Source organism: Vicugna pacos, chromosome 2, assembly GCF_048564905.1.
Source record: "Vicugna pacos chromosome 2, VicPac4, whole genome shotgun sequence".
Lineage (NCBI taxonomy): Eukaryota > Metazoa > Chordata > Mammalia > Artiodactyla > Camelidae > Vicugna > Vicugna pacos.
Genome location: NC_132988.1, coordinates 120434794 through 120460017, shown reverse-complemented (window position 1 = coordinate 120460017; position 25224 = coordinate 120434794). Strand labels below are relative to the sequence as shown.

Genomic DNA, 25224 nt, shown 5'->3' with positions numbered 1-25224 from the left:
TGCCCTCAGAGAAAGCGTCGCGGGGGGACAGTGAGTTCTAGACAAGCCCAGAAGCGAGCTCGAGAAGCGGCCTCCGCCCCGGAGATGGCTTCGGAGGCGGACCCCATAGAGCTTGTGGAAAGCGGTAAGGGTGGCGGGGGGCGCGGGTGTGGGGGATGCGGGGGCGTGGCGGGGGGGGGCCTCATCGGTGGTGGGGCGGTGCTGGGGGCTGCTGCATAGTGTGGTCACAGGATGGAAGTGAGGCAGAAACACGAGCCACTTAGAACCGTGCCGGGCTCTGTGCACAAGCTGCGCTCTGGAGCATTGCTTTTATGTTTAAGAGCCTAAAATTGTGTCAACCAGAAAGAAAATGGCTCTAAGTTATGGTGTGTGTGTATATATACACACATGTACACACACATATACATGGAATATTCCTTAAGAAAGGATGAAATCATCTTGTATAAATTATGTTGGACATCTTTGATGTATGGTGGTTTTTATTTTAATACAAGAAAATATCAAATATTTATATGTTAAGTGTATTAAAAATCATTTTCCCCAAATATTAAATAAATATTATTTCTGAAAGTCCTACCCTTATGCTTTTTAATGTTGGTGATAATAGAAACAAAAACGGTTGTGAATTTTTTTCAGTTGATGTAAGTGGAAGTTGTGTTCTGCGCTCTCTTCCTCCCTGCTGGCCGTGAGCGTGGGGAACTGCCTGGCACACGTCCGCCCTCCTCTTTGCCGGTGGAGGGCGAAGAGGCCTGTGCAGCAGCGAGGCCCCAGGGACAGAGGGGTGTGAGCACGGACACCCGCACACACCGGTGCTATATTTGTGAAAACTGTGCATTGTCACAGCAGAAGCCCGGAAGGGTGTTCATTGCCTGTCACCCCTCGAAAAGGGGTTGGTCCAGCTGCTCGTGATTTCCGCGCTTCCGCGGCTTGAGTCTGGCCTAAGTGCACGCTCCGCCTGTGACCGCGTTGGCGCACTTGGACCGGCGTGCCTTACTTCCTCCTGATGCTGTTAAAACGCTTTCTTTTGAAGCTGGAGATGAGATAGTGGACCTCACCTGTGAGTCGTTAGAGCCCGTGGTGGTCGACCTGACGCACAACGACTCCGTCGTGGTAAGTGCTGTGGCCCTTTCCTGGCTGTGGGCGCCCCCGCCAGCACATCCGAAGACCTCGGTCGCAGGTTACGAGTTGTGCTGAAGAAATCATGCATTGAGTGGAGCTCGAGATGGAAAATGTTTCAGGAAGAATCATCTGCTGTGGCTTTGTGGCTTAAATTAATCACATCAGTGAGTCTCTGCCTTGGCCTTTTCCAGAGCTGGCAGCAAAGTCTTGGGGAGAACGCCAAGGCGTGATCTCTCTTTAGTCCCTGATTCTGCACTTTCCACCAGCTGTGTGACCTTGGGCGAGTTACTCAGCCTCACTCACTTTGTCCATAAAATGGGGATAATGCCATCCATGCAGATAGGGCTCACTGGCCTCCTAGTCTTCTTACTGAGTTGAACCATTGTGAGAATTAAAAGAGATTCTGTATTTGAGGACCTGGTTCCTAACGTGGTGCCCAGCAAACAGGAGTTTACACCCTCACAGCTGGTAGGAACGGGAGTGTTTGCTCAGCGCTGCCAGTGGGAAGTCCCCCAGTTCCAGAAGCAGCTGCCTTGGATGGTGCAGGCACCCAGCGTTGCCACCTGATGCCAGGGGATTGTGTCATGACTCCAGGGAGGGCGGTGCCTGGGATGCTGTGCCCCCTTGCCACAGTGCCAGCTACGGCCTCAGGTAGGGAGTGTGCACGCCCCCATGTGGCCCTTGATGGGGGAGACCTGAGCTGGTCAGAGGATGTTTTGAGAAGCAGTTCTGGCTGGCCTGCTGAGATGCAAGGGTGCATCCCCGTGGGGGGTCAGCCCACGGACCCGCACCCTGAGGACACCCTTGCCTCTCTCCAGGGCGCCTCTGTAGTGCCTTCGGATAACGTTGTGCAGTTTGTAGAGTGGAGGCGGTGATACATTTGACAGAGTTGGGCAGGTGGGAGGCTGGCGCTGCTGGGACTGTGGCTTGGGCGGGGATGAGTGGAGGTTGCCAGCAGCTGAGTCTTCCCCGTGGCCTTGGGGCTCTCTGGTCTTGGAGTTATCTTGGCTGTGCTTCAAACTTTAGAGTAGGGTTGCACTGAGAAGCTTCAAGACTTCTCTTAAAAAAAGCGAGGACAGGGAACTGTCTTGACAGATGAAGAGATTTAGACTCTCGTCTTGGTTTGAAACTGCTGGGCTGCCCTGTTGTATGTCTGTCCCTCATTCGCACCGCCCCCCCCCACAAAAGGAAAGGCAGCTGCTCTTGCTGAGCTGTTAAACTGTCCCCAACAGACTGTATGGATGCGCAGGGGAGACCTGGCTCCCAAACAGGAGGCAGTAATTTCTCGGAGATCTGTTGGAACTTTCTGAGATAAGTTGGAGTAGTTTTAGCTGTAAGTGGTCCCTCCCTGGGCCTGATGAGTGTGTTTTCTCACATACATACACACATACAACTTTGCTGCTGCTCCCTGCAGGCTCCCTGAGGTTCTGGAAAGATAGCTTAATTTGGTCCCTTGGCTGAAGCCTGCAGCCCAGTTGCTGACTAACACTTAGAAAAGTGGTGTCAGTCCTGTTTTCCCCAGCAATCAGTGCCCACCTGCGGTGTGCCAGGCTCGGGGGGGGGGGGGATGGCCAGGATCCTGCTCACAAGGCCTTGTCTCCTGCCCTCGGAGAGACAATGGCGGCTTCTGCTGGTGGCAGCCCAGCGCCATGGTGCCCCCTTCTGCTCCCTGCCTTTGTTTTGACGGCTGGACTGCCCTCGCTACCTGGGCTTCTTCCTTGCGCTTTCCCACCTTCTTCCTGTTTCCGTGGGTGTGGGGAGCTTTTGTTTTGGACTTAACTTGTGCTCTTTTTCTGTCGTTTCTTTTAATAAATCCAAATGCCAGCTTTAAAGTTTACATTGAGCAATATACCTGAGGCTGAAATTCTCACTCTAAGCAGATCTACTTGGAAAACCTAATAGTTATTAACTCAGGACAAGGGGCATCTATTAGATGACTTACAAGCTCAGGGCTACCTCAGGCCGCGCCTGCAGGGGAGTGTGAAAACGAACGTATTTCAGCACTGCATTCCCCCAAAAGGCCATCACTGCTGCGTCCCAGTGTATGTAGATCTTTGACTGTCACTACGTTTGTGACAGACTCTTCTCCAGAGAGGCTGCGACTGTCTCCATGCCCGCCAGTGTTGGAGGCTCCTGTTCCCCCCCCACACCACCCCTGTGCTTCTAGCCAGTCTGGTGGTCGCCCGGAGTTTTCCACGTGGTTTTGTGTTTTCCCGTTGCTGATGGGGTTGAACACCTTTTCGTCTTTAGTGGTGATTCATTTTCCTCTTTGGTGAATTGCCTGTTGGAATCTTTTTTTGTGCTCGTTTTTCCATGTGGTTGTTTTCCTTGTCCTGCTTTTTAGGATCCACTCCTTGAATTCTAAATGTGAGCCTGCTGTTAGGTAAGTTTTGTATCTTCTACCCAGAGGATTGTCTTTTCTCCTTTTGGTTTATATACAGAGGTTCTTAATTTCAATACAGTAGAATTTATCAGTTTGTTGGTGAAAATCACATATCATAAAAATACGTTTCTGTATTCTAAAAGCTTTACGGTTTTGCCTTTCACAGTTAGGTCTGTAATCCATAAGAATTGACTTGCGTATGGTTTGAGATGAGATTAACTACCTCTCAGTGAAGTTTTATAATATTCCCTGTAGTGGTTTTGCAAGTTTTTTGTTAGAAGATTTATTCCTAGGTACATAGTATTTTAGGTTGCTATAAAAAATGTTCAAAATTTTTACCTTTTTTTGATTGTTATTTGCCAGTGTAAAGAAATGCAACTGATTTTCCTTTTTTCGGTCTAACAATTTTTGACCTGTAAATCTTTTGAATTTCTATGTACACAGAAGAAGTTTTGGTTCTTCTTTCCTTCTTTTTTTTCCCCTGCCCTTTACACTCTGGCTAAAAATTTGGCACTGGATGAATAAAAATGGTGACAATCATGGACATCCCTGTTTCATTCCAAATCTGGAAGAGTCCTTACAGAGTTTCACCATTAAATAAGACCTCTGCTGTGTTTTTTGGTTGTTTATACCCTCTGTCAGATTGGAGAAATGTCTCTGTTTTCTGTTCGGTTACAAGTTTCATCATGAATCAGTGGGAAAATGAACAATTTCGTGTAGTGATAATCTTTCCCCTTTTACATGTTGCAGTGGAGAACTACATTGGCTTCTAGTGTTAAACCAGTTAAGCACTGTGGTTGTGACGCCATCTTATGTTGCTAGGTTCGGTTTGCTACTGTTGTACGTATAGCCTTTGCCTCTGTTTTTGTGAGTGAGGTTGGACGTCTGTAGGTTTTCTTTAGCGGGGTCTGGTATCAGGGTATCACTGTCTTTACAGAGTGAGTTGGGCACTTTTTTTGTTGTTCTCCCGAAGATTTTGTAAGCTTGGGATTATTTCTTCCTCGAATGCTTGGCAGAGCTCTACAGTGCAGGTACTTACCCTCGAGTTGTAGTGGGTTTGGGCTATTACACTTGGAAGGAATTTGTTGATTTCATCTAACCTTCTCACTTTATTGTCATAAACTTTCCATACTGTCCTGTGTTCTGTGGAATCTGCAGTGCTGTCTCTCTGTGCTTCGGATGTTGGTTGTTTGTGTTTTCTGTTTTTTTAGATTAGGATCACCAGAGCTTTATTAGGCCTTTCAGGGAAGCAACTTTTAGCTTTGTGGATCCTTTCTCTTGTAAATTTGTTTTCATTGTCTTTCTTTCTTTGAGTTTATTTTGCTGTTTTTCTAATTTTCATTGTCTCTTTTCCAAAAAATGCATTTAAGATTAAATTATCTTTAGCTATATCCTATAAATTGTTAGTATTTTACATTTAATTCAACATAGTTATCAAACTTACATTTTTTAACATCCAGATATACGGCTGTTTTATTTTTGTTGATTCTTTGCGTTACTGGTCAGAAGATACATCCTGAATGTCAGTTCTTTGATAGTTGCTGGGACTGGCTTTAAGCCTGGCCTGCACCCGGTGGCTGGCCTTCACTAGGTAGCCTGCCCCCATGGTTCCTGCCTGAGCTTTGGTTTCTCTGTGGGGCTTTCAAAAGTAAGCTTAAATTTTTAAGAATATTCTGTGCTTTTTTTCCCCCTCTGGATTATCATCTTCCCTACATACCTCTTTGTTTTCGCATATGTATGTTTTATCTTGTTTTTGGTTGTTTTCAGTGGGAAAATTGATGGAAATGCTAGCCTGCCATTGATTGGAAATCTCTGCTTGTATTTTCCGCCCTTCTGCTTTCTTATCTAGTTTAATGGATAAGTTAAAATTTTCAGGCCACTTTTCATTAGTGTGTACAGTATACCAGTCTCTGCTCTGGCCAGAGGTGATGCAGTGACAGAAGAGGCTCACCCCTCTCTCTAAGGAACTGAGTTTACAGGGGGAAGTTACTGAAACCGGTATTTGCTTGGATTATTTTCCTTCACTGAATTTCAAAAGATTGTTTCTTTTAAAGTCAGGTTGGTTTTCCTGGAGCCCTTTTTTTTGCTTCCATAGTGTACTGATGAATAGTGCTATTTGTTTTATACTCTGTACCCTGCTTGGTTTTTATTTATGGGACTTTTGAAACAGTCTGCATGATCAAGCCTCCCTTGCAGGCAGGGACAGAGCCTGGTCCTTCCCTGGCTAGGAGTTGCAAAGGGCATATTCGGCACATGTGACTGCTAGAATGAGTGAACCAAGGCGGCTGTGTATGAGGAAGAGCCCAGACATCATATCCAGGAACTGGGAAAACGTGGAGCCTGACATGGATTGAGTACTTGACTAGGACGTTAATGTCAGCACGTCTTCCTGGTGCTCCTGGCACTGCTGCAGTGGTAGCAGTCTGCAGTTGTGTGACGTGTGCAGCTGCCAGAGCTCCAGAGCATCCTTAGTGGACACAGTGGTTGGAGATGGCCGTCTCTCCTTTGGACAGTGCGTGGTGCTCACTAGGAAGGTCATCTGGCGCACGCGGCCCTCTGACTCTGCTGGATGAGCTTTCTTGGAAACACCAGGAGGTCAGCTTGCCCTCCAGTGACCCCAGCTCCTGCTACGTGGTTCTGCTCTGTCGTTTCACCCCAGCGGACTGTTGCAGCCCTAAGAGGCACCTAGAATGCCAGGTGTTTTGTCCACTGGTAGAAGGGCTTGTGTTCCCCCACTGACCAGGAGCCTGTGACATGGGTGTCAGCAGTTGGAGGTGTTCTGAGGCTCACTTATGCTTCAGAAGCTCTGAGGGCCTTTGGGTGACTGACCTGGAGTCGGCGTGCCCAGCTGTGAAAGCAGGCAGTGCCGGTGCCTGCTGCGGGTCATCCGTTCTCCTCGTGTCTCCACTTGTCACTACTGCTGACCTCTGGTTTACTCCATAGTCAGGAAAGGGGAGCCAGACCAAGGTGGGCCTGAGCCTGGGCTGGTTTGTCGCAGCGTTGACTGGCCGCACACACCCGGGGCTGGGGAGTGGTTTGGTACTTTGCTTCTCTGAAGGGCTCTCCACCAGGTGTGAGGCTCGGTGCGTGCGTTCTCCTGGTCCCCTTCTGTTTACCTCTGTGGTCAACTTCGGAAGCCCTGAGGCTCCTCCCCATTCTCTGTCTCTTGTTCAGGCAAGCATGGTGTGACCTGCAGGGCTACATCCATGGGGAAGGGCCATTCCAGAGCGCTTGCAGGCTCCTGCAGGGATTCTGGAATTTGATGTATTCAGTTGCTGGGTGGAGGGAACACCATTGTTAGTATCTGTGCCCATCAGCGCGGAGGTGGTTCATGTCACGGGGGCGGCGTGGAGCTGGGGGGCCAGGCTTCTTTTCTGCCCTTTGGGCAAGAAGTCTCATCTCTGAGCTGTTCTTCCATTGAAGACGGGGACAGTCATCAGCAGTGGAGGTGGCTCCCTGGCCGCTGTGTGTATTCATTTACTGAGTGGTCAAGTGTGGAGCACCTGCGTGTGCCAGTAGCATCCTGGGCCTTGGGACGTCCCTGGGGACTCCGTGTTCAGGTCCCTCCCTGAGCTCAGCCCTGCCAAGAGGTGAGCTCGGTCTCAAAAGAACCTGTGGAGACGCGGTTGCCGCACACTGGTGCCTGGGGGCAGCGGCATCACCCTCCTTGCAGGCATGTCCACACCTGGTCAGGGGCCCGTCTTGGCAGAGGGAGGTAAAAGCCGCATTGGAGCTGAGAAGAGCTGGGGTCATCCCTGCCCACGCCAGAATTTCCTCCTGCTCCTGGCTGACTGCGAAGCTCCCCTCCCCTGGCCTTCGTGTGGACAGCACCTGCCAGCCCACGCTTTCCTTCCAGTAAGCATGGGCCCGATGACAACGTTGACTGCCCCCCAGTTTCACAGTCGCCCTCTGGCCCCTCTGGGGGGAAGGGAGAGTGTCTCGGTAGGTTCTCATCTGCGAGATGAGAGTCTTACTCTCAGGCCTGCTTTCCCCCTGGGATGGCTGTTATATCTGTTGAGGGCTGAGGCTGGAAAACTGAATCCCTCTAGTTGTTTCGAGGCAGAATTGGGTTTTAGCACATGGAGGAGTTGCTCTGTGGTGTTGAGAAGGCTGGAGGAGCAGGTCTCTAGGAGTAAGTCCAGACATCTTAGCCTTGACCTGCCGTGGGAGCAGGAGGGCAGGAAGCAGGGGCACGAGAGGCCTGCCGGCCTCTGCTGTCTTAGCCTCCCTCTGTGAGCGCAGTCGCCTCGAAGTCTTGACTGAAAGTGAGGGGTGTGTAGCTCTCCATTTCACGTGGACGCTTGAGGTTGCTGTAGGGTGATGAACTGGCCTGATTTCAATATTGTTGTGTCTAGGCAATAGGGAGGCCCCCCAAAGAGGGAGGGAGTCGGGGATCAGCTGGTCTGTGGAGCAGTCAGTACACACATTTATCAGTTGAGTTCACCATCTTCTATAGGTGAGGTTCATGGTGCCCCAAAACAATTACAGCAGTAACATAAAAGGTCATTGACCACAAGTCGCCATGGCAAGTATAATAATGAAAAACTGAAATGTGAGACTTGTCAAAAGGTGACACAGACACAAAGGGAGCAAATGCTGCTGGGACATTGATGCTGATAGACTTGCTCAGCAGAGAGTTGCCACAAACCTTCAGTTTTTAAGAAGCGCAGTGAAGCCAAGCTTGCCTGGGGCTGGGCAATGGGCTCGTGGAGTTCTCATAAACCTTTTCTAGGGGCCTTGAGAACGCAGGCTCGAACTGACCCCAGTCCTTGGTGTGTGGCACTCTCATTAGTCCCTGCATGACCTGGTTTTGTTTGTTTAGTGGGTTAATTATTTTTAACCATGTATTAAGCACTGCAAACCCTCCGCACAATAAAGGCCCCCGTCTTCGGTGGTGGCCTCCATGGAGTGAGGACCGGGAGCGTGTGTGGGGCTGGTCGTGGGCTCTGCGGCCCCCGTCTTCGGTGTGGCCTCCATGGAGTGAGGACCGGGAGCGTGTGTGGGGCTGGTCGTGGGCTCTGTGGCCCCCGTCTTCGGTGTGGCCTCCATGGAGTGAGGACCGGGAGCGCGTGTGGGGCTGGTCGTGGACTCTGTGGCCCCGGTGCCCTGCGGCATGGTCGTGGTCTCACTTAGTCCTCACGACCGCAGGGTGAGCTGTGGGCACCGGGGCCTCCGTTTTCAGAAGAGGAAGCTGGCAGCTCTCAGAGGGTGAGTACCTTCCCCAGGTCACACAACCAGCAGCTCCCAGAGACTCACTGAAAACCCAGGGTGGAAGTATAGGGTGTCAGCTGCTTGGAGGCTTTGCTGGAACTGGCACCTGTCCCACACTGGGTGGGGGGGCTCCACTGCTGCCCCGAGGATTTTGCATCTGAAACATACTTCAGTTTTATTGTTTAAGAGTTTAAAAGAATATCGAATATTTTATGTCGAATTGATTGTGTCTTTTCGTTTCTCTCCTTTTTAATAGATTGTTGAAGGTGAGTGGTTGGTTTCCTCCCTTTTCCGTTGGGTTTGGATAGAGAATGGATGTGGGTGAGGGTGCGGGGCTGTAGGCCTTGCCAGACCTAGAGGCGCGAGAACAGCAGGCAGGAACACGCCTGCGGGGGCGCCGCCGTCTCCCCTGCCGTCAGTCCTTGGTGCTGAGCTGTAGTCCCTGTGATTTCGGAGACAGCGGACCGCTACAGACTGCCCCACAGCTCAGGCGTCTGCTCACGGCAGGGATCGGGGCTTCTGGGGAGATGGGAGGGTGGTCTTTGCCAGGCAGGAAGGAGGGTCGGTGGTGAGGGTGCGAGGGCCATGAGGCCCACGAGGCTCCTGCCCCTGAACATGGACTCATATCTTAGAAAGGAGGCGGCCAAGGAGGACCGCGAGGAGGCTGCGCCAGGACCAGGCTGACAGCTGCGTGGTGAGCAGCGATGAGGAGGAGCTGTCCAGGGACAGGGACGTGTACGTGACCACCCATACTCCTAGAAACGCCAGGGAAGAGGCAGCTACAGGACCCAGGTACCAGCCTGCCCGCTGCTCCGCTGCTGCTGTGCTGGGGACAAGCGCTCTTGCCAGGAAGCCTCTGGAGATGTGGGACCCCCTTGTCCCCCTGGAGTGAGGATCTCCTTCCTTTGTCTCCATTCTTCAGTGGAAATGTTGGGGCAGGAGGCAGGGTGTTAGAAATTCTGGACCTTCAGCAAGCGCTTTGAGCCCTTGGCTCAAGAAGGGCTTGTTGGAGCATCTGGGAGGCAAGCGGATTCAGAGCTGGGCTGAGCTGTTCCCACTGGGACCAGGGCCTGCCAGGTACTGGCAGGGTGGTTGTGAGTGGCTCCAGGCTGGTGGCGGGCCCCACTGCTGATGCAAAGAACAGACCCCCTGGCCCCAGCCTTCTGCGACAGGAGTGCTCGGAGGAAGTGGGTGCCAGACAGGGAGGCTGGAAGGGGGAGCGGGAGCACAAGTCGGGGTGGGGAGGACTCGTGACACCGGTGGTCTGCACCTTCTCTTCCTCCATCTCTCTCCTCCCCTTTCTCATAGCCACCCTGCCCCCATGGGGGCAGCCAGCCTTCTTGTAAGTCTCTCGGGTGCCTGTGCTAAGGCAGGGTCACAGGAGGCTTTTAAAAGGGGAGATGGGCTGCTTATACGAACCACTTAGAGTTAGTTGCTGAATGTTTGAGTTTGCTGAGGAACTGACATGAAGCACTGTGATTTTAGGCCGTCTGGTACTGTCAGTTGTCCAATCTGCATGGACGGGTACTCAGAGGTAAGCAAACCTAGCTGTGTCTTCCCTGATTCTGGTTTTCAAGCTGCTTCAGTGAAAGAATCAGATGAGCGCATCTTGCCATGAGGTGGGATTTGACATCACGCCTGGGTTGGCACAGGGCTAGTCACAGGTCTGTGAAGGGGGGTGTGCCGTCTCCTCCTTGGGCCTTGCAGTCTTCAGCCCTGGCCCCTCTGTTCTCTGGGCTGCCTCCTGCAAGCACATCAGCCCGCTGCTCCTGCCCAGCCTAAGGGGAAGCTGCTAGTGTTCACTGTGGCCCCTGGGGCCTCCGGCACTGCCCCCTGGGGCTGTTGCTGCCGGGCTGGCTCCTGCCTCTGCTCTCGGCTTCACAGATGCCCCTCGTGCCTGCCTGAGCCTGCAGAGCAGCGCCTTTAACTCTGCAGACTGTCTCCGTGCCGTTTGCCTCCCGTTGCAGCCCTGGCCCTTCTCCCACTCGCCTTCCTGGGGACGGGCAGGAGTGGCTTCTCTGGGGGCTCCTGCTGCTCTGGGGTAGGAACAGATGTGAAGGCTGTTCTTTTTTACCTTTTCTAGATTGTGCAGAATGGACGTCTCATTGTTTCTACAGAATGTGGCCACGTCTTCTGTAGCCAGTGCCTCCGCGATTCCCTTAAGAATGCTAACACTTGTCCAACTTGCAGGAAAAAGATCAACCACAAAAGATACCACCCCATTTATATATGAAGTGTTGGGAGCCGCTCAGGAGAGATGGATGGACAGACAGAGCCTGGCTGGGTTTTCCTTGCGGCCTCACGTGGGTTATCTGCCTCCAGTTTCTTGAGCTCAAAAAGACTGTTTGAAAATCAGCATCTGATATGTAAACTGCTCTTTTGTTTCCAGCCCCTCTTAGATCCTTTTGTTACCTCTAGTTTGATGCTGTGGAGCTGGAGCCCGGGCCCTCCCAGGCCAGGTCTCCATCTGCTCCTCTGGGTAGTCTGGATCCAGGGTAGGAGAGAGGGAGTTAGGCACATTGGAATTGAGAATCGTGGTTCCAGCCTCTTTCCAGAACCTGCACGTTTGCCAAGAAGTTTTCCCCATTTGTGAAGTTTGCCCCAGCTTCCTCCTGGCAATACCGTTGAGGAGCCGGCCCTAGCTGGAGAGCAAGCAGGTCCACCCAGCTCTCCCAGGCGTTCCCCCTTATCTGAGGCGTCTGCCCACCGCGGTGACCAAGCCAGACAAAGTCCCTCCGGCCTGAGGATCCCAGGTGCACGCACAGCGCCGGGAAGACCAACCACTGGACTTCTCTTCACGTGAGAGTCAGGTCACCCGTGACTCCACCTGCATTGATGTCAGGGATCCCTCCAGATCACAAGGACTCTGCAGGGCAATTCCCAGTTTCTTAAGAACGAAATGTGCAATAAAGCCCGTTCTTCACCTGCCTTTCAGCAGCCCAGGAGATGTAGCACTCCTAGTGTCCCTCAGAGGCCTCATGGCCTACGGAGCAGTGCCTGTCTCACCCCGTCCTGTTGTCCACCTGCTCTCAGGAACTTTACCCGTGCCTGAGTCCTTCACCTGGCCCAGGCCACGCGAGGTCAGTGGGGCAGGCACGTGGTTGGGTGTCCTCTCTCTTTTCTGATAAAAATCCACCCTGTTTACCACACGCCCTCTGGCCCTCAGTTCCCACTGCCTGATGTCTACTCAAGCATAGACCCTGGGCGGTGGTGGCGGTAATTGTGGCCTTATTTAGCCACCTGTGTCCAAGCTGTTGCCCAAGTCACGGCCGCCCTGCGTTTCGAAGCGCTCGGGTACCACCTCCACCAATTGACATTCATTTCAGAAGCTGCTCTTCTGGCCCTTAGGCCGTGATCCTTTGGGCTTTGATCACTCTGTAGGGTTTGGTTGGCAAAGTACGGCGGCCTCTCCTCCCTAGGGGCCCGGGCAACAGCCTCTACTCAACTCCATAGGTGTGAGAGCCTCGGGTCCTCAAGGAGGCAGCAGGGCGGCCCAGGCCGCCCCTCGCAGTACAGGGCTTGGGGGTGGCTGGCTGGGGAGAGGCCTTGCAGTGCCCGCTGCCTCCCCCTCTGCACCCGTCCTTCCTCAGAGGGCTTCAGAGCAAACCAGCAGCCTTTTCATGTGAAACATCTTTGAGGTGGGAGAGGGGCCTCCTCTGGCTTTGCTAGCAATAACTGACCTTCAGTGTATCCTTCTGGAGGAGCAGAGACTCAGCACAGAATTCACTTTAAAGGGGGCTGAAGGAGTGTCCCTCCTCTGTGTGAAAAGGAAACTGTTTCACTCTTTGCTCTGACTTTTTAAGCTGGCTCAGTGCCAGTTCGCTTGGTGAAAGTAGTAGTTTCTACTTGGCGTCGGGGTGGGCGGGGCACTGGTTCTCAGCAGCATGGTGTGTGGCGAGTCCGCCCGTTGTCGGGCACCGTTGCCGGTAGTTCCTTCTGGGCTCCGTGGGATGCTCTGTGTCACGTTCTGACAACACCCAGGCTTCAGGAGCCAAGACAGCCACACAGCCGAAATCTCTTGCAGTTTATGCTTAAGGACAAATGGTTGATCATAAAAGTTGTATTCCTTCATACTAAATTAAATTGGGAAAAAATGTTTAGTTTCTACTACTCAGACATTGTAAAATAGGAAGATTGACGTGAAAAATCCCTTTCCCTTTCTCCGTGTACATAGTTCAAATCTTTCTTTGTTACATTTAAACTATATCCATGTATATCAGTCTGTTTTGGACTCCTGCTAGTGTTACAGGTGGAAATAAAACCATTAATTTGAACTAGGCATCTTTTGCGTGCATTCATTTGCTCTTTGGGTTTGATTTTCCCCCACTCTTGCCCAAGGTGTGTGATTCCTGTCTGCCTCGTGGTTAGGGTATTTTGTGTTAGTGTGTATGCAGGAAAGTTGCATGGTCAGCGGCTGACCCAGAAGCCCACAGGTAAGAGGTCATTCTTGGAGCAGAACCACAAGTTCAGGCCCTGGACTCCCTAATCGAGCAGAATCTTAACCTCAGCCCTAAGAAGTGAGGTTGGCTCCTGCGGGGCTGTCTCCTTGGTTTGGCCAGTGCCGGCTCGGGAGGGGGGCTCTGAGCAGTGTGGACTGGGGTTGACCTGGGGTCCTGGCAGTGCAGTACACCCCCCCACCCCTGCCCCGGTCACTCTGAGTGGGAGAGGGGCCCAGGAGTGCATGGTGTGCCTGTTAGCACTGGGGGAGCTGAGCAGAGGGAGAGGCCTTGGGACTCCCAGAGTGGGTGACGGCAGAGCTGGCTTTTGCTCCTCCACCTTTTTCTAGTCCTATCAAGTAGTGCCCAGAGATAGAAGAGGCTAGTGTGCTGGGTGCCTGGGGCCCAGAGGCCTGCCTTCCATTGGAGACCTCTAGAGACAAAATGCAGTTATTTGAATACTTACTGCGTATTTGCCCTGCTCCTGGCACCATGCTTGGCTCCAGTGGGTACTGAGAAAGCCGACTATGTCGCTGCCCTCCAGGTCTGTACATTCATGGAGGGAGGCCGTCCACCAGGCCAGTGGAAAATCTAAACTGGCAAAGGGGCGGACAGGAAGGGACACTCAGCTGCACTCCATGAGGTCTGACACTTGTCTGGACATGAAGGGAGGAAAGGGCCCTGAGTGTGGACCCCAGCCCCTGCCGCCTGTCATTGCCACAGAGAAATTAGTTTTTTTGCATGTTGTGTATCTGACATCCTTGCAAAGTCTCATTCTAGTAAGAATCTGGGTTCTGTTGAATCCTTTACGTTCACAACCACGTCATCTGCAGCGAACTGCCACTCATTCTTGGACCTTTCTCTCCCGGAACTTGCTGTTGTCTCCAGTACACTACCACGCACCCACGGCGTTGTGGGGCATCTTTGTGTTTGAGCATTTTCGCCGAGACACCTTTGCTGTAGGTGCCTGCTAGGTAACCAACAGGTAAGGAGCCCTGTGGTAGGGGTTTGTCTTTCATTTGTTTCATTTTGTCACAGTGGATGTCTGACCTTACCAGTTCTGCTTCTACTGAAAAATACTACTTTCCCGTTTAGATCAGTTACTGCAGTGTATTACAGTGTCTGACGCTTTTCAGTGCACGTCCAGCTTTGCCTTTCTAGGATAAGTCCACCTTGTATAGGAAGACAACACCGTGTCGATGCTCAGTTTAGGGTTTTTAAACATCCATGTTCACAGCTGCACTGACCTGTCGTTTTCTTACATTATCTCCGTCAGGTTACGCTCGGCTCCCTGCAGCGAGCCTAAGGCGCGTTCTGTCTCTGCCGTGGATTCTAATTAACTGGTTCCCTGAGCGTGTGGTAGAGCTCAGCAATAAAGCCTCTGAGCTAGTTTCAGGAACAAAAGGTTCTGAAATGCTGATTAGATTTTTTTAAATGTTTGGGAATTGTTTACATTTAAGTCAGTTTGTTAAGTTACAAGTTTCTGGGAATTTGTATATTTCATCTCTTTACAAGTTTTTGGCATAAAGTTCAAAATATTCTCTTGTTAGCTAATTATCCCTGGTGGCATCTTTTAATCATTAACACTAATTTATACTTTCCCTTTTGTTTTTAATCAGTTTTGTCAGATTTGTCAATTTCACATTCTATATATGTTAATTGCAGTGTTGAGTCTTTGTGGGTCTAGTTCTGAGGCCTTTTATCCCTGCTGGCTGTCACCAGTGATGACTTCCTTGTGTGTTCTGTGGATTTTTTCCTCCCTTACTTTGAAACCATGTAGCTTGGTACCCTACCTGAAAGTTCTTTGAGACCTGGATTGAACGGGGTTTCCTCCTCCAGAAAGCATTTGCTTGCCCTTGCGTTTATGAGGTGCTTAAGGTTGTTACCGACTCAAAGCCGCTCTGTTTAGCTCTATACTGTGAAGTACAGCACACAAAAAAGCACACCTCACTAAATTACTTTAAAAGTACAGTTCAGTGAATTATCGTAAAGCGAATGCCCACAAAACAGCTGACTGCTGTAAGAAACGACATTGCCAACACCTTAGAAGCCCCTCCTTGTCCTCCCTCCCAGTCAGGACCCTTGCCTTTTCCTCCACAGTAATCGCTATTCTGACTTTTATGGAAATCACTCCTTTATAATTAAAGTTTAATCACCAAAGCACACAGTCTTAATCACATAATTTACTTGGTCTGGTCTTTGAACTTTAAATAGATGGAATCACTCAATGTGTATTTTTTGGAGAGGCGTGGCTTCTATTGCTCAATATTAGATTAGTGAGATGCATTCTCGTTGTGTAGTTTGTTCTTTTTCTTTCCTGTATAGTATATCCTTAGATGACTATGCTTCATTTTATCCATTCTTTCAGTCATTTAAGCTTTTTTGGCTATTAATAGCCAAACTGAACATTGTGTTTTGTGTTTGTCTCTTGGTACAGTTTTGCTCACATACCTGTTGGACATACACCTAAGTGTGAAATTAATGGATTATAGAGAGTGAACATTCAGGAAAACTCACAAACATGTAGATATTAAACAACATACTTTTAAACAACCCAGTGGTTCAAAGGAAATTAGAAATTACCTTGAGAAGAACAAAAATGAAAACACAACGTCCAAAACTTAGGGAAGGCAGTGAGCAGTGCTCACAGGGATATTTACAGTTGCAGATGTCTACATCAGAAAATCAAATCAACACCCTAATTGTTTGCCTTAAGGAACTAAAAAGAGCAAAGTAAACTCAAAGCTAGCAGAAGGGAAGTGATAACAAAGAACAAAGCAGAGAGATGAAGTTGAGGCTAGAAAACAACAGAGAAAACCAAGGACACCGAAAGCGGTTTCTTTGAGGAGGTCGACAAAATTGACAGACCTTCAGCTAGACTGACTAAGCAAGAGGGAAGACTCAAACTACGAAAAACAATCAAAGAGGACATTACCGAACTTCTCAAAAACGAGAATTATAAAAGACCACTGTGAACACCTGCATGTCAGCAAATTAGACAACAGATGAGATGGACAAGTTCCTAGAAATACTAACCAAAACCGACTCCAGGACAGATGAGTAGACCTATAAAAATGAGGTTGAAACAGTGTGCAGAACCCCAGCGGAGAGAAGCCCGGGACCAGATGGCTTCATGGAGAGAGTCTAGCAAATGTGTTAAAAAAAAAAAAAAGAATCTTTTTCAAACTCTTCCAAAAAATTCAAGAGGAAGAGGAAACACTTCTAACTCATTTTGTGAAGTCAGCAATGTCCTGATACTGAAGCCACACAAAGACACTACAGGAAAAGGAAACGACAGAGTAAATATCTCGTGAATACAGATGCAAAAATCTTTGACGAAGTGCTCGCACCCTGGATTTGGCAGCATGTCGAAAGGGTTACACAGTGACTGGTGTATTTTCAGGAAAGCAAGAGTGGCTCAACCTATGAAAATCAATACACCACATTAGTAGAAATAAACACATGATCATCTCAACTGATACAAAAAAAGCTTTTGACAAAATCCAGCATCCTTTCATGGAAAAAAAAAGCATTCAGCAGGCCAGGAATAGAAGAAGAGTGCCTCAGCATCACAGAAGCCACGTACGAAAAGCCTGCAGTTAACACGCTCAGTGCAGAGGGACAGAGCTGTCCCCCAAGGTTAGGAACGAGACGCTCACCTTCATCACTTACATTCAGCATAGTTCTGGAAGCGCTAGCCAGAGCAATCAGGCAAGAAAGAAAGGAAAGATACCCAAGTTAGAAACGAAGGAGAAGCATCTGCAGGTGACCCCTGGCTAATCCACAGCACACACAGTTACAGGGTACAGATTCACAAATCGGTTGTATTTCTAGACGCCATCAACAGTCTGAAAGGGAAATTAAGAAAATTCCGTTTTCAGTAGCATCAGAAAGAATAAATTAGGAATAAATTTAACCAAGTAGGTGCAAAACGTGTACACTGAGACATTGGCGAAAGAGCCATCACTACAAAACATTGCCAAAAGACGTAAACCTAAATAAACAGACATCCCATACTCACGGTTTGGAAGACTTGGCATTGGTAAGGTGGCAGCGCTACCAAAAGCAGTGCAGTCCCTCCCAAACTCCAGCCCCCACGGCAATTTCTGTAGAAATGGAAAAACCCATCTTAAAATTCGTGTGGGATTCCCAGGGGCCCAGGACAGCCAAAACCACCTTGAAAACGACTCACTTCCCGGTTAGAAAACTTCTCATAAGGGAACAGGGATCAAAAGTGTGGTGCTGGCACTGGGACAGACATACAAGCCAACGGAGTAAGATTGAGAGCCCAGAAATAAACCATCACTTCTGTGGCCAAATGATTTTCACAAGGTTTCAAAACCATTCAGTGGAGAAAGAAAGGTCTCAAGCAACTGGTGCTTGGAAAATCGGATATTCATATGCCAAAGAATTAAACCATTTATAAGAATTAATGAAAAATGGGTCAAAGTTCTAAATTTAAGGGCTACAACTATAAAATTCTTATAAGAAAACACAGACATGACTATTCATGACTTTGGATTTGGCAGTGGTTTCTGCAATATGACAACAAAAATATGGGCAACAAAAGGAAAAATAAATTTGACTTCATTAAAACTAAAACTTTTTGTGCATCAAAGGACACTATCAGGAGAATGAAAAGACAACCCACCTACAGAATGGGAGAAAATATTTGCAAGTCTTCTATCTGATAAGGAACTAATAACCAGAATATAAAGTGCTCCTATAACTCAACAAGAACAAAAATCAGACAGCCCAACTTAAAAATTCCCAAAACCTACGGAATGGGAGAAAATATTTGCAAAAGGTAAAAATTGACAAAGGACTGAAGTAGATGTTTTTCCAAAGAAGATATACAAGTGACCAATAAGTACGTGCAGGGGACACAGCAGATTCGCCATGAGTGAAACGTGTATCAAAACCACAGGGAGACACCACTTCACACCCATTAGAAAGGGCTATTATCAATAACAGAACGTGAGTGTTGGCGAGGATGTGCAGAAAGAAATTGGAACACTTGTGCATTGCTGGTAGAAATATAAAATGCCGAAGTGCTCTAGAAGACAGTTTAGTGGTTCTTCAAAAGGTTCTATATAGAATTACCACATGATCTAGCAATTTCACTCCAGATAGATACCCAAAATAACTGAAAGCAGGGCCTCAGACAGATAACTCGTACACCACGGTTCATAGCAATGTTGTTCACAACAGCCGAAGGGAGAAACAACCCAAACGCCTTCCAGCAGACGAACAGATAGACATGGCATGGCATGTGCACGCAGTGGGTTATTACTCAGCCTGAAGAAGGAATGACATTCTGGCACATACTTACAACACGGGTGAACCTGGATAACACGCGAAGTGAAATAAGCTAGACATCAAAGTACAAATATTGTATGATGCCACTTAACATGAGGCAATACAATAGGCAAACTCATAGAAACAAAGTAGACTAGAGGTTAACGGGGCCTGGGAGTAGAAGGGAAAAGGACGTATTGTTTGATGGGCACCGAGTATCTGGGATGGTGAAACATCCTGGAAATGGATAGTGGTGATGGCTGGACAGCACTGTGAATGTAGCTAATGCCAACTGAATCGTACACTTGAAAAAGATTAAAATGGTGAATTCTGCATTATATATATATATTTGCCACAATTTTTAAAAATTAAAACTGGCATAAAATAATCATATCTATATCTAGATATAAAATCTTATATATATATTTCATTTATATACGTTTGGTCTTTATTCCTTTCTTCATTTCCACCTGGAGCAATTTTCCTACTGCCCAGAAAACTTCCTTTGGGAGGTTGGGTACAGCTCAGTGGTAGAGCATGCCTAGCATGCTCGAGGTCCTGAGTTCAATCCCTAGTACCTCCATTTAAAATAAATAAATTACCTGCCCCCCGAAACAAAACAAAACAAAAAACAAAGAACCTTCTTTAGTATTTCTTTTAGTGAATTCCTGCTGGCAATAAATTCTATTTTTGTTTATCTGAAAATGCCATTATTTACCTTCATTTTTGCATGATATTTTTGTTTCTAAGTAAAAAAAATACAGGTTGCTGTCTAATATGGTTGTCGTAAGTCACGTGTCTGTTGAGTACTCAGAACACAATGACTCCAAATGTGGAGAGCCTGGAAGTGTAAATAACACACAGGATTCTGAAAACTTAGTATAAAAAAAAGTGTTAATAATTGTGTATTGATTACATGTTTTAGTCATGATGTTTTGAATATGTTGTGTTAAATAAAACATTAAGATTTTTTAAAATTAGAAGTTGGCAGTTTTTTCCTCAATTACTCTGTCATTCGATCGCTCCCTAGCTTCACTGCTGTTGCAGTCAGCTGTCACGTACCTCTGGAGACAGGAATATCTTCTTTGACTTTTTGTCTTTGTGTTTTCAGCAGCAGGGCAGTGACGTGCTTACCCTTCGGTGTGGTCTGTTTGCAGTTTCACAGAGAGACCTGGAACTGTGGGTAAATATCAGTTCTGGAGAATCTGCTCCAGGGGCCTTCTCTCTCCTTGCCTTTGGGACACCAGTTACGTGCATGTTAAACTTTAAGCTGTGTCATCTGTTTTCTGTCCTCTTCGCTGTTTTATCAGTTTTTTTTCTCTCTGTGCTAGTTGTTTTATATTGAATTTTCTTCTAATTATTAATCCTTTCATGTACTATGTCTCACCTATTAATTTATTGAAGTCTTAATTTTAGTTACTTTATTTTTCAGTTCTAGTTAATCTTCTTATAGATTTCAATTCTTGGGTGAAATTCTCCATTCTTTCATCTGTATTTTACATCTTTTCCTCTTTTCTTAAACATATTAACTATTGTTACAATATATCTTTGTCTACTAACTCCAATATGTGACTCACCTATGGGCTTTTGTAGCCTTCTGCTTTTTTATTTTCTGTAAAATGGCCCTGTGTCTTGACCTGCCTACAAAATTTTAACTGAAAGCTGACTTGTGTATAAAAGATTGCAGAGGCTACAGACGATGTCTTCCTCTACCCTGCAAGTGGAGCCGGTGCTCCTCACCTTAATCTGGTCTGAGCTACGTGAAGGCTGCGTTGCAGGTGGGTCGGGTTCTGTCCACTGCCGGTTCACTCCCAACCCTTAGGACACCATTAAGGGCTTCGCACTGAGCACCGGAGTTCATGACCCTGGTGAGTCCTCATCTCAGTTATAAGATGGAGGGGAGATACTTAACAGCCTTTGTGAGAAATACATCTACTGGTATTTTAGGGGTTTTTTGTTACTATGTTAGTCTGTTTACCTGAAAAAGATAATTTGAATGTCCAAAATTGGTTTTTTTTGTCTCCATACATGATCGACAGTTTGGCTGACTATACAATTCTACCTTGTATGTGATTTTCTTTCAGAATTGTAAAGGGCTCCTCCACTACTTGGCACTGAATGTCATGAGCATTATTGCTCAGTGAGATTCGTGTTCCTGCCTTTTTTTTTTTTTTTCAGATGTGATTTCCTTTTTTCTCTCTGAATGTTTTAGGCTGTTTACCTCTGGTTCCCTCCAGTCAGTCACCATCGTTGGTGGACTCTTTCAATCTGGACATTCAAGTCCTTACTTCTGATAAATTGTATTTCTTTCAAAAGCTACTTCCCTCCATTTTTTCCCGTAGAGTTCGTATTGGAAAGTAGTTGGACCTCATGGATTGAGATTTTAAGTCTCATTTCTCTCTGATTTTCTGTGTCTTTTTGTTCTACTTACTGAATAATTTCCTTAACTTTATCTTGCAACCCTTCTATTGAATTTTTTTTACAATTTGGGTGTATTTTTAATTTCAAGACTCCTTTCTTAAACGTCCCTGAGGCTATTAGCAGTTTTTGAGAAATGTTTTGATTCCTTCCATTAACAGCTTCTTTGCCTGCTCCCCTTCACACACACGTTTTTATATCTGCACTTGAGCCATTTCTTAAATGACTGGTGATCCTTGACTTTTCCTTCATGTCTACAAGTGACGTGCTTAGAGGCTGATCAGAAGCTCCACAGAGCAGAGCTTCTGACCTGAGGGCTTCAATTTTGGGTGTGCATGAACAGCTGCCTGACTCTTTGGGATCCCCAAACATGAATATGGCCATATCCATTCTCACATTGTAGTTTCTGCAGAGAATTCTCTGTGCTCTGCTGGGGTGGGGTGGGTTGGGGAAGCCTGCTGCTGGAGTTTTGCTTGGGGCTGCTTGGGGCATGGAAATGGCTTGAGAAGGGGTGTCCAACTGTCATTTCTGCAGACTTAACAAAGTCAGAAATTAGAAAAGGCTATCTAGGTTCATTATTATGTAATGCTCACTGGTTATGAATTGTGAGATCATGAACTTCCCTGATTTTTCTTATACAATTGCCTTGTTACCAGTACATATTCATATCTGATTAATATTTACTGCACATGAAAGTGATAAAACTTCACTTTTACAGAAACACCCAGCATATGCCACCCTTCCCTGAAAGTGGTTCTGAGAGCCTTCCAGGACCACGAGGTGCTTGGAGTGGCATCTCCATGCCTGACTCCTCCCCTTCCTATGACGGCTGTGCTCCCGCCAGACTGAGCTGCCGTCACTGTTACGAGGATACAAAGACCTTTCTGGCCCTAAGTCCTGCATCTCCCTTGCGACGGTTATTTTAGGTCAGCTTGGCTGGGCCATAGGGCGGCCAGACATTCGGTCAAACATGACTCTGGATGTGTCTGCTGAGGGTGTTTCCAGGTGGGATTAGCCCTGGAATTGGTGGACTGAGTGAAGCAGGCTGCCCTCCCTATCCAAGCAGTTGAAGGCCTGAATAGAACAAAAAGGCAACTCCTGCTGCCTGAGTGCCTCCAAGCTGAATCAGTTATTTTTTTCCTACCTTCTTGGTTCTCAAGCCTGCTGACTTTGGCCTAGAATACCACCATCAGCCCTCCTGGGTCTCAGGCCCGCAGACTTGACTACACCACGGGCTCTCTGAGGTTTCCAGCTTGCTGACTGCAGGTCTTGGGACGTGTCAGCTTCCGTCACTGTGTGAGCCAGGTCCTTCAAATAAATAGGTATATATATTTATCTATCTATCTATCTATCTAAATCTATAGATAGATAGGTATCTCCCATTGGAGCTGTTTCTCTGGAGAACACTGACTGACACATTCCTCAAAGGGGTGAAAATTGACTCTTAAGGGGAGAAACAGACCTGTAGATATTGCAATGGTTTGTGGCCCTCCAAAGTTCAACCCTGCCAGACAAAATCTTACTCCTTAGTATTCTCTCCTTAATTTCTTATTAATTTTTCCTTAGGAGATGATGAAAAGCAAAGGTTGGGAACCACTGCTTTATGCCTTTTCTTCCTAACTTCTGTCTGCTAGGAGCACCCTCTCCACACCCTGTGAGGCTGTCATAAGTGTCCCAGCTTCTAATCTTGCTCCCCTGATATCCACTCTCAACATAACAGCCAGGGTTTTCTCAAAAATGTACAACCTGCCATGAAAGTCCCTACTCAAAACCCTCCAGGGCTCCCAGCTGATTTAGAATAGAACCCAACATACATGGAGGATATGGCTTCTGCCACTTCCATTCGCTCCAGTCGTGACGGCTGCTGTTGGTTCCTGGGATTTGCTGAGCTTTCCCCTGCTCCAGGGTCTTGAATTTCTGAAAGTTTTTTGCTCTGACAGTGACTGGCGCTGGCTCACCTCCTCAGAGAGGGTTCCCCTGTCTCCAGCCACCTGAGGAACTCCCGATCGATTCACGATGTGCTCTGCTGGAACCCGAAAGTCTCACTGCAGCCACACCTGAGTTGAAATCTGGGCTCTGCCTCTGACTATCTGGGTGAGTCTGGGCAAAGCCCTCACCAAGTACAAACTTACAGTTTCTCACCTGTTGGCTGTTGGTGCCTATCTTGAGAATGGCTGTGTGGATTAAATGAGATGATTTAGCAGCAGGCAGAGGGCTGGTGCATAATTGGTTGACAAGTGGTCGTTATTACGTCATTCATCCATCCAGCAAATACTGGTATGCGCCCAGCCCTTGCCTGGCAGGAGCTGGGGTTCAGAGGTGCAGGAGGTAGACACTCCCATGTTTTATCCCCTGACTTCATGTTTCTGGGAATACTGGTGAATACCAAGAATCCCAGTCCAGCACAGTGTGCTCTGACAAGAGAAAGCACAGGGGCTGCGGGAGCAGGGAGTGTCTGACTCAGCCTGTGTGGGGAGGGAGGCAGCCCAAAACACTGCCCACCCAGGGGGGGTGCCAGGACAGGCATCCCCACCCACCCTCTCAAACTCCACCTTCAGCAGCAGGGTCATTCAAAGTCCTCCAGGAGGGGTGACGGGTCTTTATTCCGCCCACACAATGTGGAGTCTGAAAGCCTTTAAGTAGAGGGTTGATCTGATCATATTCGCTCATCCGTTTGCGGCATGAAGAACGGGTCAGAGGATGAGAAGGCGGCGGCTGCAGCGGGGGGCAAGAGTGACGGTGAGGCAGTGAGACCTGGCCGACCCAGAGCTAACGGTTGTGGGGCCCAGGAAAGAGTGCAAATAGAGGCGCTCATACCATACATCCTAGTGCCGAGCTCCTCTGCATCTCTGCCCGGTAGTCAGTCATGATACCAAAGACGGGAAAACACATCTTTTATGCCTCAATGTATGTGATGGATGAGGCCCTCTGGAGCGCAGGGCCCAGGCAAGGCACCCCTGTGGTCCAGATCTAAGGGCAGAACTGTACCTGGGGCTTGCTGATGATGGGCAAAGCGCCCAGCAAGGAGGAAGGTCCGGGCGCAGCAGCCCCGCTGGAAGGCCTGGGAGGGTCTGACGGGGTTCGCGGTGGGTGAATGAGAGGTTGTGAGAAATGGCTGGACGGCCCCGGGACCTTGCAGGGTCGCAAGGCACCAGGAGCCCAGGCGACGGCTGCAGGGGGCCGCAGGGAGAGAGCGTCCTTTGGAAGGGCGCCTCTAGGGCAGGCGTTCCAAGCTACAGGCCAGGTGTGCCGGCCTGCAGCCGCCCCATCGCCCAGGGCGGACCCCGACCAGGCGGCGGCCGGGCCCAGAGCCCTCTGGAACCCGCCCAGCGTACGAGGCGGGTCATCCTCGTCCCACGGAGTCACCTGGACTCGGGCGAGGGGCCAGGCCCAAGGTCACAGAGCCAGCTAGCGGAGGAGGCGGATTCGAACCCGGAGCCGGGCCAAGGTCACCGGGCCTTTCCTAGCGGGCCAGAGCCCCGGCGGCCGCCTGGCTCATCCTGGGGGCCGGGCCGAGCTGCGGACCCGGCGGTAGGGGCGCAAGGCGCGGGGGCGTCTGGGAGCCTGTCAAAGAGGCGGAACTCCTCGCCGCCAGCCTTGTAGTTCGCGCACTGTGAGCGACGCGGCTCTGCGCGAGCCGGATCCCTCCGCCCGACTACAACTCCCAGAAGGCCGCGCGGAGCGGGAGGGGAAGTGAGGCGCGAGCGCGGGGTGACATCATCCCCGCATCCTTCTCCCCCACTCGAGCCCCTCGCGGCGTTCGGGCGTACGGACGCGCGCGGCCTGAAGGGAATTGTGGTCCCCACGCTTGGCGCCTCCAGCGGCGGCGCCGGCGTGCAGACTCCAGGTCCCAGCGTGCCCTGCGCGCCGGCGCACGTTAACGGCGGGAGGGGCGGGCGCGGCAGAGGGGGAGCGGCGCTAGGGAAGGCGGAGTAAGGCGGGAGGGGAGGGCGCCCACACCCCTCCCCCTCCCTGCCGCTCCTTCCCCCTCCCCCGACGTAAACTGGGATCCCTTTCCCCTTGTGTCCGCCATATTGGACTCTAACTCTGGTCAGCGGCGGTGCCGGGCCCGGTGGACTCGCCGTTGCTCCCACCCAGCGGCCGCCCCGCAGCTCCTGCCCGCCCGGCCCTCCCCGCCCGGAGGCGACCCCGCGCAGCGCCCCCCGCCCGCGGCCGGCCGGAGCTCCCCGCCGCCGCCTCAGCCTCCCCGCCTTCCCCGCCCTCCGCCGCCGCCCGCGGCCCCGCGCCCGCTCCGCGCCCTCCCCGCCCGCCGCCCGCCCGCCCGCCCGCCATGAGCCCGGCCGACGCCAAGCGCGGGGCCAAGCGCCGGAAGAACAAGCGGGGCGGCGGCGGCGGCTC

At 49.6% G+C, this 25224-nt stretch overlaps 1 protein-coding gene and 1 long non-coding RNA gene across 4 annotated transcripts in view; one reads left to right on the top strand and one right to left on the bottom strand.

Annotated features, from left to right (window-relative positions):
* The window catches only part of RNF4 (ring finger protein 4), a 28970-nt gene extending 15978 nt beyond the window's left edge, over positions 1–12992 (top strand). Inside the window, exons 5-11 of the mRNA XM_015246870.3 lie at positions 10–124; positions 1031–1110; positions 8651–8710; positions 8970–8979; positions 9346–9505; positions 10199–10247; positions 10797–12992. Of these exons, the coding sequence (XP_015102356.1) occupies positions 10–124; positions 1031–1110; positions 8651–8710; positions 8970–8979; positions 9346–9505; positions 10199–10247; positions 10797–10946 (624 nt within the window). The 3' untranslated portion in view covers positions 10947–12992. The remainder of the gene's footprint in view (positions 1–9; positions 125–1030; positions 1111–8650; positions 8711–8969; positions 8980–9345; positions 9506–10198; positions 10248–10796) is intronic.
* Positions 12993–13469: 477 nt separating this feature from the next.
* Positions 13470–24469, bottom strand: LOC107034424 (uncharacterized). 3 transcript variants are annotated; one of them, XR_012063050.1, is made up of 4 exons: positions 22680–24469; positions 19510–22173; positions 17171–17255; positions 13470–13740 (listed from the first exon to the last, which is right to left on the bottom strand). It is a non-coding gene; the product is annotated as an uncharacterized lncRNA (long non-coding RNA). The 3 variants fall into 3 exon arrangements; XR_012063044.1 differs by lacking the exon at positions 13470–13740 and adding an exon at positions 15674–16572; XR_012063049.1 differs by lacking the exons at positions 13470–13740; positions 17171–17255 and having other exon boundaries at positions 19140–19624; positions 22010–22173.
* Between the last annotated feature and the right edge of the window lie 755 nt (positions 24470–25224).